The following is a 12,273-nucleotide window of genomic DNA, read 5'->3' on the forward strand; positions in this document are numbered from 1 at the left end:
CGCTATCAGTCATGGATTCACACGCTAGTTTAATGATACCAGAGTTCATTAGATTAAACGATACCTAAATTTACGAGTATCCTACTGGACAAGAATCACTACCGTCCAATACGTATTATTACTACTTTCTCGGAACGGGTTTCAACATTTATCACGCCATAGAAAGGTGCTGTCGTGGTTCCATAACGCTAACAAGCGCGTTATAACGATTAATTAACACCCATGGTTAAAGAAAATGCTGGAACTTGTGTACCTCTTCTTCGATCAACACGTCTCAATTCAGTAAACGATAACACTCGATTCGAACGGTATCGGTGTATTTCTATTCCTCTTACAAAAATTTACCTCGTTTAGATTGCAACTATTCATTAATCTTCTCCCTGTCCAAGTGATCCGGCAATTAGCTCAATTTAGATAGTATTATATCTTGTACCGAAAAAGAATTATTTGCTTAGATGAAAATCCTGCGGAACGTGATTTAATTCCCAGCCTCGGGAAACGGTACATAATAACAGAGTCGTTTTAAATGATCCACTAGCTGGCTCAATTTCCTGGCGAATGTGTAAAATAATTGCACGTATCGTCGAGAAGATTACGCGCAAAGATTGAGGCTTATTTCAAGTTTCGTTTTAGTTTATTAATAACGCAGAATCGTGGATTGCGCTTATTAATAAAAATATCTGCATAGAGATCTCTGTATACAGGATGTTCCATTTTATAAAATAATTTTTGATTTCTTTGAATTTTAACCCTTAAATTTAAATTTAATTTTTAATCCTCTTTTTTTCGATAAAAAAAAATTTTCCTTCGCTCGATTAACTTAAAATACTCGCGCCTGAAAACTATCATTTTGAATGTATTGCTTTTGAGACAGCCCGTATAGCGGCTACCAATTTCTGCTCTACTGAGCGTAATCGTTCGACCGTGATAATATAGGATGTATATTACATGTAATACACGATACGTCTTGCTACGCCGGCCGCAATTATTCCGCACATTCTCCATCATTTCCTGTAGGTCAGTGTGAAATTCATTGCTTTCCATCGTTGATGTTTTCCGACATGTGTCGTTTGTTCTTTTTTTTATCCTGCACCAGATGTGCCTGTCCTCGGAAACGTTTGTCAATGAGCATGTTCCCGTAACGATATCCTTTGTCCCTCGCATGAACCCAATGGTTATATTTTGTGCGTTTAATTAACAGAACGAGCTCTTTTTTTGACCGTTGCGCAGGATGTCTGTAATGAAAGATTCGTCGTTGGGTACGGAGAAATTTGATGGGATAAGGAAGTCGAAGGTGTAATTTTCTAGAGTATAATTATTAAAAACAAAATAAGCTATCGAGGATCTAGGCTCTCTTTAATGCATCATTTAATCGGTGAACAGGAATTTTATCGCGCAAAAAACATGATCCGTGAAAGGATGAAAATGTTAAAAGCATTCTTTTGTTTCAACGACCAGTAGAATCCGACTGGTTTTTACCATTTCAACGGAATTCGAGATTTCACTTGATAAGTACAGTTCGTTGCACAGCGGTTTTTGTGAACCATCCGTGACAAAGTGAAAGTTGTTTTTTTCCAAGAAAACCGTGAAAATCTCGGAGCAAGGATTTTCTCGTCGTTCTAGAAATCTAATATGGAGATGTCTGGGGAAAAACGTGACGGGCCTTAGGAGCCATTTTCAGTGATACATTTCGCAATTGCTAATTGGGATACAAATTAATTCCAAAAAAACAGACACACCATTCTGAATACTTGTTCCAATTTTTATTTTCTTATCATAATTACAAGTTACACGTTGAACTTTCATATTATTCCTTGTTTCGTCGTAAATCAATGCGTTTTTGCCACCAAATTGATGTCGTATTAAATATCTAGTTAATATTGTGCTGTTAAAAAGTGCAATAATTGTTGGTCGTTATTAAACCGTTAGTTGCTGCTAATTACACTCGAGAGGGCTGTTGATTTACGATTCTAAGTACAACACACCTTTCCCCTTCCCGTTTCTATTCACTTTCTTCCAATTCTTGTTCTCTATTTACGGGAGCATAATTACTCGGATGCTTTGGTCACGGTTACTATGTTACGACGAAAGGAGAATTCGATCGGCTTTCTCCGAATAATTTATCTGACTCTTCCAAAGACAATTTACGAATCGGTGTTTAATTGAACGAAAGTAGGGTCTCGGTGTTATTTATCGAATGGTCGCGCGTTCATTTGCTCTTGATAAGACACTAATTATTCTTACCACCGTATTTTTCAACACTTTCATGAGCGCATATTTCGTGGGAATAAGAAAAGGAAATGAACTATTTCATATTAACCGAGTAACCGCATTTCACGAAATAATTGAAACGTACCGCTACTCTGTAAAAAGGAAAAATTAAATCCTGCCAACTTTTCATCACGTGATTATATTTCTACATAGTATGAAAAGCAATCTAATTCGACGAAGAAAGCATATCACTGTAATTATCTCGATCTTAAATGCTCTTTTATAATGATACCTTTAAAGCTTTCATATTTTATGTGAAAACATTCTGGATATTATATAGAGTAAGAAAAACACGAGATAGAACTGATACCACGGAGAAAGTGTAATAAATAACGTGACATTTTCTCTGTGAGTCTTACAGTTTTTGTGTAATTTGTTACTGGATCAGTGTTCTTAATAAATAATTATCGATTAGATTCTAAATTATGTTAAGGGGATTAAGTACACTTTCTACACTTTGTATCAGAGTTTCATACATTTCAAAAAAAAAAAAAATTTCATTTTAGAATATTCTAGTTTGATGAAAGCGAGACTTCGGTATCTCTCCTTTCTGTGAAATCGTGTGCGTACTCGTTTTTAAGGGCACGGTGTATAGTTCGAAAGAAGAAAGTACCGGAGGAAAGTATAAACGAAAAAAGGGGTCACTGAAGCCGTACGAAGTGAATATGCGTATAGATATAAGCAGCTTGACCTGAAATGTCTGTTCGATTATTCCCACTGACATGACGCGATGCCAAAAAAAGACACGTGTATCGTGTTCGGTATTAATAATCAAAACTTTTTCGTTACATAGAGACTGAAAAAAAAAATTTTATCTTTATAAAGATCAGCTACTTTCGAAAGTAACTTTCACCAGGAGCTAGCAATGTTTATCAAGAATTTACGAAATATAAAATAAAATTATTTCCTCTGAATTGAACGGTTGTATCATTATGGAACATTTTTTTTTTTTCAGGTATGTTAGAGAAATGGGAGTCCCTTACGACCAGAGTCGAGGAAACACAAATGGCGAGCGCGCTTCATCGCGAATTGACAGCTTTGCAAACTGAATTCAAAGCAGCACACGACAGGCTCTTCTCTTATGAAATCGCATTGGAACAGCCGCACGTGTTGGATGAGCGCATCAATCGTATCACGGTAAGAATTGTGTAATCGCTAATTACGATGCAAATAACACTGCACGTAGCAGTGTCTGTCTCGTTAAGCTCTCGTACAGACTCGAGTATCAAAGTCTGCGCGAATAAAAAATTTGAATTCGATATAGGAGCGCATACTTTCGCGCGTTTTCTTTCAAACGTTTCTGGTTCGTGTCTAGTATAACAATGTCGGTAATGGTTTTACTGTCGGTAACCGAAGTAGGTTTCCCTTCACCGGTCGGAGCTAGAACAGAAATTCACTATACCGACTATGAAACAGGAAACCCTTTTACCATGTTTGCGACCTGTAGATGGCGGTATGTTGTTCCGTTTTTTAAAATGGGAAATAGACAAGCGCGCGACTAGTATTAGAAAAGAAACATTTAACTTTTTTTTAAAAGTATATCTTCTTCAAATTAATTTGTCTATCAGCAAATTTCTGAAACACTGAAATTTCTTTAACTTATTGTTAATTCCTTTTCAACAAGATACATTTAATTACCATTGAATTTGAAAGCGATCTATGCGGAACAAGCTTCGGCATTATTAAAACCATCGCGGGAAGATGGTCGCGGCGCGAGTAGGGTGGGACGAGTTGTAAGTAGGCGAAAATAGAAGTAAGAAAAAGAGGGAAAGGGGGTGGTAGCGTAGAGGGTTGAAGTCGGGAAGTGGGCGTAGGGGGTGGCAGCGAAGGAAGACGAAGAGGAAGAGGAGGGAGGGCAGTCAGGAGGCAAGGATAGAGGCAGAGAGTGGCGTAAAAGCGTAGTCGTGTCGCACGTACGCTCGTCTGACGGCGACGTGCTCGGCATCGCAACTCGCGAGTGAACGCCGAGCGAACCTAGCCAACCCTCTGAGTTTCCAACCCCCGAGAGTCATCCCTGCCTCCCTAACCTCCCAACCCCTCTCTGGAAACCTCTGGAACACCCTACACCTCCACCTTCCGCTCGCCTTCTCTGTCGGTTATTTTCTACGATTTTCTCCACCGAAGACTCTCCTTCTCATTTTCGCCTTCTTCACTTTCTTCCCTTCGATCCATCGTTCTCCACTTTTTTCCTTCCTTCCTTCATCTTTTTCTTGTTCGGGTATCCGGCTTCCCCTGTATCCCCGACATCATCCCTGTCGGCCTCATTGCGAAGACCAAACACATGCTCCCTATCTATCATCAAGATGTATTAGCGTCCAACATTTGCTGGCTGAACTGGTCGGTGTGCTGCATTATGCAGCAGGTAACCCAGGCGCGAGGATGTCTGGCCACCAAACCCGACATGATCCTTCTTGTTTTACATGTTTCTACGCGGGTTGTACCAGCCTTCCGAGACGTAACAAATAATCTGCATTCGATAGAGTACCCAATTCCCATTTTCAGTGTTCGCAGACTTGGCTCGCACGGAACTTTTTCCTCTAATCAACGCCGTTTATCTATTTCTAAAGCAACGATACGATTGACCTGAATGCCGGTCAATCGAATGGTCGCATTCAGTTCCGTGTCGAGTGCCGATTCGACGTTAAACCGTGGACGAATCGATTAACCGCGATCGTTTCACGGGTGCAGCGTCGGCGACGAATATATTTGTCATGCACGACGTACGAGGAAAAGCGCGACGGAATGAGCGAGTGGCTGCGCGGCACGGCGGCTTGTCGCGCGAATCAGCATGGTATGTACAACCCGCGTGTATTATGCATTCGTAAACAGGCTTCGATCGAAGCCAGTGGCTGGCTATTCCGGACAATCGTGCCCGCGACTCGATCGCCTCTCCGTGTTGGACCGTTGATTACGTTATTGCGTAATTCCAGACGAACCTTGCCTTTCGATATTCCGCTCATTAGCGCTCGTTCCCGCTTTACTCTGCGTGATCCGCCTCTGGACGCGTTCTAAGCTCCGACCGTGAGAAAACTGCTTCGTTCAGGATCGTGTACCTTTTTTTTCCTAAAAAGAATGAAACAAAGAGGTTTAGGAATAGTTTGAAAGAATTTCAATCTATTATTCTTGAGTCTTTTTTCGTTGAATGGTTAATTGAAGTGTTGGCAAATTTTCTGTATAATCATAGAGTCGATGTATCAGCAGGAAAGGCAGGTAAAAAGCTAATTTCCCCGATCGAACAGGGTACGCGTGGCCATGAAGAGAGACAGGTCTGGTAGCCTCATAGGCATGCAGAGACCGAACGGCAGCCAGCCGACCGCTCTGTATACCGAATTCGAATCAATTGATTGGCTGTTGATTGGAAATTGAATTAGATCGGAATGTGCGTGTCTGCGGCAGGTCGGGCTGGGAAAAGGAGGAAGTAGGGAAAAGCAGGAAGGGTAGCAGGCTGAGGGAGGGAAAGAGGTAGAGGGTAGAGGGTTGATGTGGAGCTTTGGACTGGGGCCCCAAAGGGAGAGGGGGGGTTGATGCGGTGGGTGGTTACGGGTATGGAGCGGGCTGCTTCTGGCTTCGCGATGTGCCTGGAATATCAATGCCAACCACTTTTCGTTGCGACCGCTGTTGGACAGCGGTGCAAACCTGCGTCCTTCTTTCTCTTCATCCCTATGATTCTCCTTCTCTAGTTTCCAAGAGCAAAGCCGACTGTCCATGCTGGTACGCACATCGAGCGTGAACCATCGCGTCTCGCCATCGCTTTTCACGCGTCTGACCTCTTTGATACCGTGCCCGGAATCACGCCTGTATCCGTCGTTTACTCGTGCTCGGCTTTGCATAAATTATTGCCTCCCGTGAAGAATATCGATTCGCCGTCGAGTCTTTCGCGAACACTTTACTTCGAGCTACGATCAAAGCGTGAGCTGAGGTCGCTTTAGTAACCGGTTACCCATTTCTACAATTGAATTTCTTTTACAAAAAAAGAAGGAAAAAGAAAGCGAAAGAAAATTGCTGCTGTGTATACGAAAAAAGGTGCAGAGATCGAAATGAAATGATAATGATAGATCACGGTAGCTGTAACGGATGAAAAACGGTACGTGACATGCGTGTTACATAAATCTGATCTCGTCAAATCCCATCGACGACACCATAAATCTTAAGCTTTCTCGATGCAGTCGAGAGAAATCCGTTGATCGATGAAGGCTGATAAAAATGTTAAACCAAGACTGAATGTTCGCACTTTATCAAAACCTGTTTAAACGATAGAAACAAAACTTCATTACCATCGTGTAATTAAAACAATCTACTCTCTCCTATTAATTCACTAGAAACAAAAACGTTACATTTCAAAAAGAAAAAGAAATTCCGTCAATCCCAAAAGTTCCTCGATTTTTCATCCCTCGATTCACCGTCCTGAACTTTCAATTTACCAGAGAGCGGGAGCTAGCTTTTGGTAGGAATTCGTGTTCGTTCGAAGATCGACGTACAATATAAATGCAAGAAGGAAAGAGTAGTAAAGCTTGTCGTTTCTTCGGCAGAAATTACTCGGTAGAGTACGGGTTGTAAGCTGGATGACCGCAAGTAGGACGATCTTTACGATCCTCCCTCGAACACCGGCTCTGCTCGTCACGCGACGAGAGAAATGACGAGACACTGAGGGGTAGGAAAGACGAGGAGAAAGGAGAAACTAGAAGCTCTCGTTTTCGTTCTCCTACGTCTTGCGTCGTCCTCGTAAACCTGGCTTTATTTATGCTGCCCTCGTCGGTCGCCCGCTGCAGTAGGACGACGGGAACGTGACAACGTGACGTGGTTACTCCATCGTCTTACCTCTTGCGCTCTTACAACCCTTATAGCTTCGGTTATGTTCTTCCTGATAAACGTACGTTTATTTCGTTGTTGATGCCGACCTATCCGCTCCTGGATATTATTTTCGTGGTCGACGTAGAGGAAAAGGGTAGTTTGGGTTACAGAGACTTCGATGCTTCTTTGATCACGAGGGTGAATTATTTTTCAACCGACGATAGATTCTTCTTTCCTGGGAAAAATATTTAAGTATCGTTAATTTGAGAAATCGGTCAGTCGGTACCATTATTCGTGAACAAAGCTTCTTTATCCTAGTTGTACGTCAGGATTCAGGTAGCGCGGTAAGTTTTCTTTAGCCTACCACTGCGATCAGTTTATACATCACTTGCACCCCTCGCTCGGTGGCGGGAGAACCGAGCGAGCAATTCGTTTGAGTTAACCGAACAGGGCGACCACTAAAAATGTATATTTAATGTTCTAGACCGAACTGGCTGCGTTGAGGGATCGCAAGGCTGCGATGCTGGCTCTGAACGTCTCCACGCACAGACTGATCACCGATCTCGGTAATTCGGCCTCCTTGATCTTCACGGCTCTCAAAGACGGCGTGGCGGATCTCTATCGTGTTTGGGACGAAACCTTCCAAAAGTGAGTACCTTCTATGAAATTTTCTATTAATCGTTTAATTATTAAGTGATCGTTTAAGCATTAAGAATAAAGAAGATTAGAATTACTTTAGATATTTCTTACGGCCAGTTTCTTTTCCTGGTAAGGACGCGATTATCGAGTTTCGAACGGTCCGCTTGAATAGCTGCTTTAGGATCATTGACTGACCGTTGGTTGGTCGACGCGTGACGTTGGGCAAATATTATGAGAGGCAATGAAGCCAGGAAAGCAAACACCGGGAACCCCGTGGAACACCATAGGCAGCAAGGGCTCGGATCTTTGGGATTTCGACCCGTGTCACGGGATTACTAGTTTTAGCCGGGATCGCCAGTTTAAGCTTGGACATTTCTAAAGTGACCGCCACCTAGAGGAAACGTCTATTTGAACAGTTTTTTTTTTTTTTTCAATGTATACCCTGGCGACCAGTTTTGCCATTACATTATTGAAGCTCGAAAGGTTGAAAGACTGATGTTACGTCATCGAGAAATAACCTAATTATTAATGATTTAATTTATTTTCAAATTATACACGTGATATCGTTTGCATACATATTCAGATACATGGTAATGTTACTCGAGCCAGATGAAGCAAATCACAAACCTTGAAATTGATATGTGTTTCTGCGGGGGAGGCGCACTGGTCGAAACCTTGTTTTAATTGCCGTATGAGCACTTGATTCCCCTGTCTGATAGGGGTCTGACCCATGCAAAAGGGTTGACCAGTGACCCAGTGGGCTTTTACAAAGGTCACTCTTATCCCTCGGTACTGAAATTCCTATTCTTTGCACGAACGCGCACCACTCTTCTTATACACGACGTACAAATCGACCGTTCTCACCCAACCGATTCCGTTTCTTTTAACGTTTCCGTCGCCGTTTCTGTATTCATTATTTTTCGATTTTTCACTTATTCCATTCGCACGCCAATGCGGAGGAAAACGAGCAGACCAGTCTTTCTGTAGGGCGTTCGGATTGGTCTCGGATAAAGTGTTTCTGTTTGCCGATAGTGCCATCGGGGAGATCCACTAATAATTTGACGTCTTACTGTTTGCCGAGAGGCAAAGCCTCTCGTTCTACTTTTTATTGTGTTGACCCAGACTGCGATTTTTCCATTCAATTTTCCTGCTAGCTTTCACCGATCCCGGGAATCGGGGATAACTATCTATCCGATGGAATAGATACTTCATCGACCGAAGAATAAAAACGTACATTTATTTACAAATTAGTTTAGGAATAAATAAAATTTCCAGGTATAAAATTCTTATTCAGTCGTGTCCTATAGAAACTTGACCATTTCTGACCAGGTATTTCAAAGAGGCTTAAAGTTCCTCGATTTTCAATTAGAGGCATAAAATCAGCCCAGTTCGTGATCCCAACCCCTCCATGGAACTCAAGATATCTTAACTGTATTTTTCAGGGGAAATCAACAATTGTGCGCCCTGCAAGCAGTCCAGCAGTTTAGTATACGTTTGGCGGAGCTTCAGTGCGCATTGCGAAGGGATAAAGACACCCTTGCCGTTTTGGACGTTGCTCTGCAAGCAGGGGCCACGTCGGAAGTTGCTTCGTCTGTTCGTCACGTTGCCAGGTTACTGTCCGAGAAACAGGACATGAATTGTCAGGTAAGAATTAAAATTATTTATTAGAAAATCATATGTTTCGCGTTTGTACGAAAGTTGAAAACGATAGGAAGATACCCTCTGCATGTACGAATCGTTATAAAATGATAATGGTCCGGTATTTTGAATCACGGGATGTTCGATTCCATTACAAGGTGGACGTGTGCGTCGTCGATCTGTAATGTGTGACGATTAGAGGCACGAGAATGGCTAAAGAGAAGAATTCAGAGGCGAGTGAGGGCCGTTAAGTGCGAGCGTTTTGCATCGTGATCCACGTCTTCGCTCGGATAATGGCTATCCTCGAGTCCACGCTCGGTTCCTTTTATCCCTTTCGTACTTCGATCACGCCTTTCTCCTTTATTTCGCCTGCCTATAATGCCTATTACCATTTATACGGATCTCTCGCTCTCGATGCCCACCCTTGCCTTCTCTTACGTTCGAACAAGCGAGATTACCACCGCCATTATTCACGCACGAAAACTGATCGATCCAAGGATAGATTCCTACGTTTCGTGCTTTCTGCGAATACTTTGTTGATATTCAGTAATCATAGATCGGGAATAATATTCGGCGTTGAAATGATTGACGTGGACGAAATCTTAGCCGATATTCCCACGGTATCCTTGATTTTCAATCGGTTAGATAGCTGCCAGCAATTATTCAACGTCCTTGGATGGGGTAACGGTCCCCGTGGGTATCACTTGTGTGCATAAAACCATTTCCCCGCTTAGATTGGCTGAGATGGAAGAACTCTGGGGATATGGGTCTCGTAAGGAAAGGCGAGATTATAAGACGAATCATGTTTATTGGTTCGTCTTTGAGAGAAAGCTTTTCTCGACTTTTGTTTTTTTTTTTCCTTTGGTCGAAGAAGCAAGGGTAGTTCTCCCTAAGGAATCGGAAGAACGTGTTTGCGTTTGGTATAACGGATTCGAAGTTTATGTTGCAGATAAAATATTTCAAATCTAAGTTGGAAATTATTCAGTTTATAAACGAAATGAATTAAAAGTAATTTAAAGTGATTAAATATTTACATTTATAAAGTCGTATTCAGGGTCAAGTTGAGTGATCTAAATTTTCCGGAAGGAGGTAGCGAAACGAGGGAGAGAAGGGGTGAGATTAGAGGGTACGTTTGACAGATGACACTTGTCGATATCGTGTTTCGGTTAAACGCCATCGCATCCCCCTATTTCCACCATATCCGTCTTGCATTTGCATATAAAGTAAATCTCTTGGCAAGCTCGGCTCGCGTCCGCTCTCTCCGCTTTATGGACTTAAGGAGAAAAGTAGCTGGAGGTGAAGCAGGTGGCAGGTTTGTTATCACGACTTCCGATTGGCCTGGCCGTGTGCTACGCTCTTGTCAGAGAAACGTGCCGCCCGCCACGCGATATTTCCACCTCGACGTTGCTCATTTTTTTAACTCTACCCTCTACGCGATTAGAATAACTGCTTCCCGGCCGGATACGTGACCAACGGAAGTCAATTATTCCATCTCCTTTCAAATATTCTCGTTGTTTAATTAAAAGCGAAAGGTAATTAACAGGAGAAAAATTAAGATTTTTCAAAGAAGATAGATTGGTAATTAAGTTCAAAAATTTTGTCTTCATACGAAATCATTTATTTATTTATTTATTTATAAATCATCTTGCGATACACGAAAGTGAGTTAGGTAGAGAAAAGCAAGGCGAGCCGAGCAACTTCCAATTGTCCCCGTGCTTATTTCGCCTGTCTGAAAGACGTATGGCCCGCGACACGATATTTTTACCCTAACAAAGGTGTAAGGAACGGGGGGTGGCAACCCCGGGGTGGGAAGCTGTTCGACCGACGCGACGCGACGCGACGCTGCGAGCGTATGCGAGCGTATTCAAAGTCCCGTCAAGACGAAGTAATCCACCGGGCTGACTGCTCGGTTTCGTCGATCTACAACACTCGAGGGGATAATTTCATGCACTCGACGTTACATCTTTCTTTCTCCTCTTTCCGATACGGACGACCCTTTTTAGCGAGCTAAGAAACGCTCGACATTATACGACCTTACCCTCATCCCTCGTCTCTCGTTGATTCTGTTTCAAGGAATTCTGATTGGAACGATAAAACGAAAGGGGGTGGCTCGAGATATGTAATAACTTCTACCGCGATGCTGATTCTTCTTCCGTTTAGATTTCCTCGGGACGATGAGCTTCGATTAGTTGTGCTTTTTCTTTTACATTGTACATTTTTCTTTTCCCGGAAGTCCTCCTTTAAACACAGAAAGGAAAACGTTCCGCGAACATTAAATTTCATACGAACTCGTGATGGTTGGTCTGAACGTGAAAAATCCATAAATTTTGATAGGCATTAAATAAAATATTAGCGAATAGGTTGGTGGTGGTCGAAGGGAAGTTTCAGGATCGCGTACGGCCGACCAGGGGTGTTGGCTACCTCAGAGGCAGCGACTCCCCAGGGAGCCGGGATCGTTAATCGCCCGAACGATTCCCTTTCCACTCACGTACGGCAATGGGCCGTGGAATCAGCGTAAAAATACAAATTTAATATCGCCGGTGGATCGTTCGACTGACCAGTTGTAGCCTGCGGATATAGCGGTGTCGACGAGCCACCACCACATTTTTACATCGACTAAAAACCTTTCCGGTTACGTTGAATGTGACATATTTAGATCACTTATTTCTCACACATTTTAATCCTCCGATAGCGGAGCCAAGTATTTTTTTGTTTTTTTGTTTTTTTCTGACCAGGATATCTCAGATTATTTGCTCGACATCTATAATTAATTCCGTTCCATAAATTTTTCCCTCCTCTATCCGTCTTGCCCTTTAGATCGTTACATTAGTTTCATTCCCGTCGCCAAGTCCTAATTATACGCCACGATCGAATTAGATTAGTCTAATTATAAGAGCGGATGGGGGCAATTTGTAAACCTGACATCTCTCTACG

At 42.5% G+C, this 12,273-nt stretch overlaps 1 protein-coding gene across 4 annotated transcripts in view; it reads left to right on the forward strand.

The window, feature by feature from the left end:
* LOC117609149 (uncharacterized) overlaps positions 1 to 12,273 on the forward strand; it is an 80,942-nt gene that overhangs the window by 56,786 nt on the left and 11,883 nt on the right. For all 4 annotated transcript variants that reach the window (XM_034335113.2, XM_034335116.2, XM_034335112.2 and 1 more), the window contains exons 17-19: positions 3,227 to 3,408; positions 7,547 to 7,710; positions 9,144 to 9,345. In XM_034335113.2, the coding sequence (XP_034191004.2) occupies positions 3,227 to 3,408; positions 7,547 to 7,710; positions 9,144 to 9,345 (548 nt within the window). The remainder of the gene's footprint in view (positions 1 to 3,226; positions 3,409 to 7,546; positions 7,711 to 9,143; positions 9,346 to 12,273) is intronic.

This window comes from Osmia lignaria, chromosome 14 (genome assembly GCF_051020975.1).
Source record: "Osmia lignaria lignaria isolate PbOS001 chromosome 14, iyOsmLign1, whole genome shotgun sequence".
Classification (NCBI taxonomy): domain Eukaryota; kingdom Metazoa; phylum Arthropoda; class Insecta; order Hymenoptera; family Megachilidae; genus Osmia; species Osmia lignaria.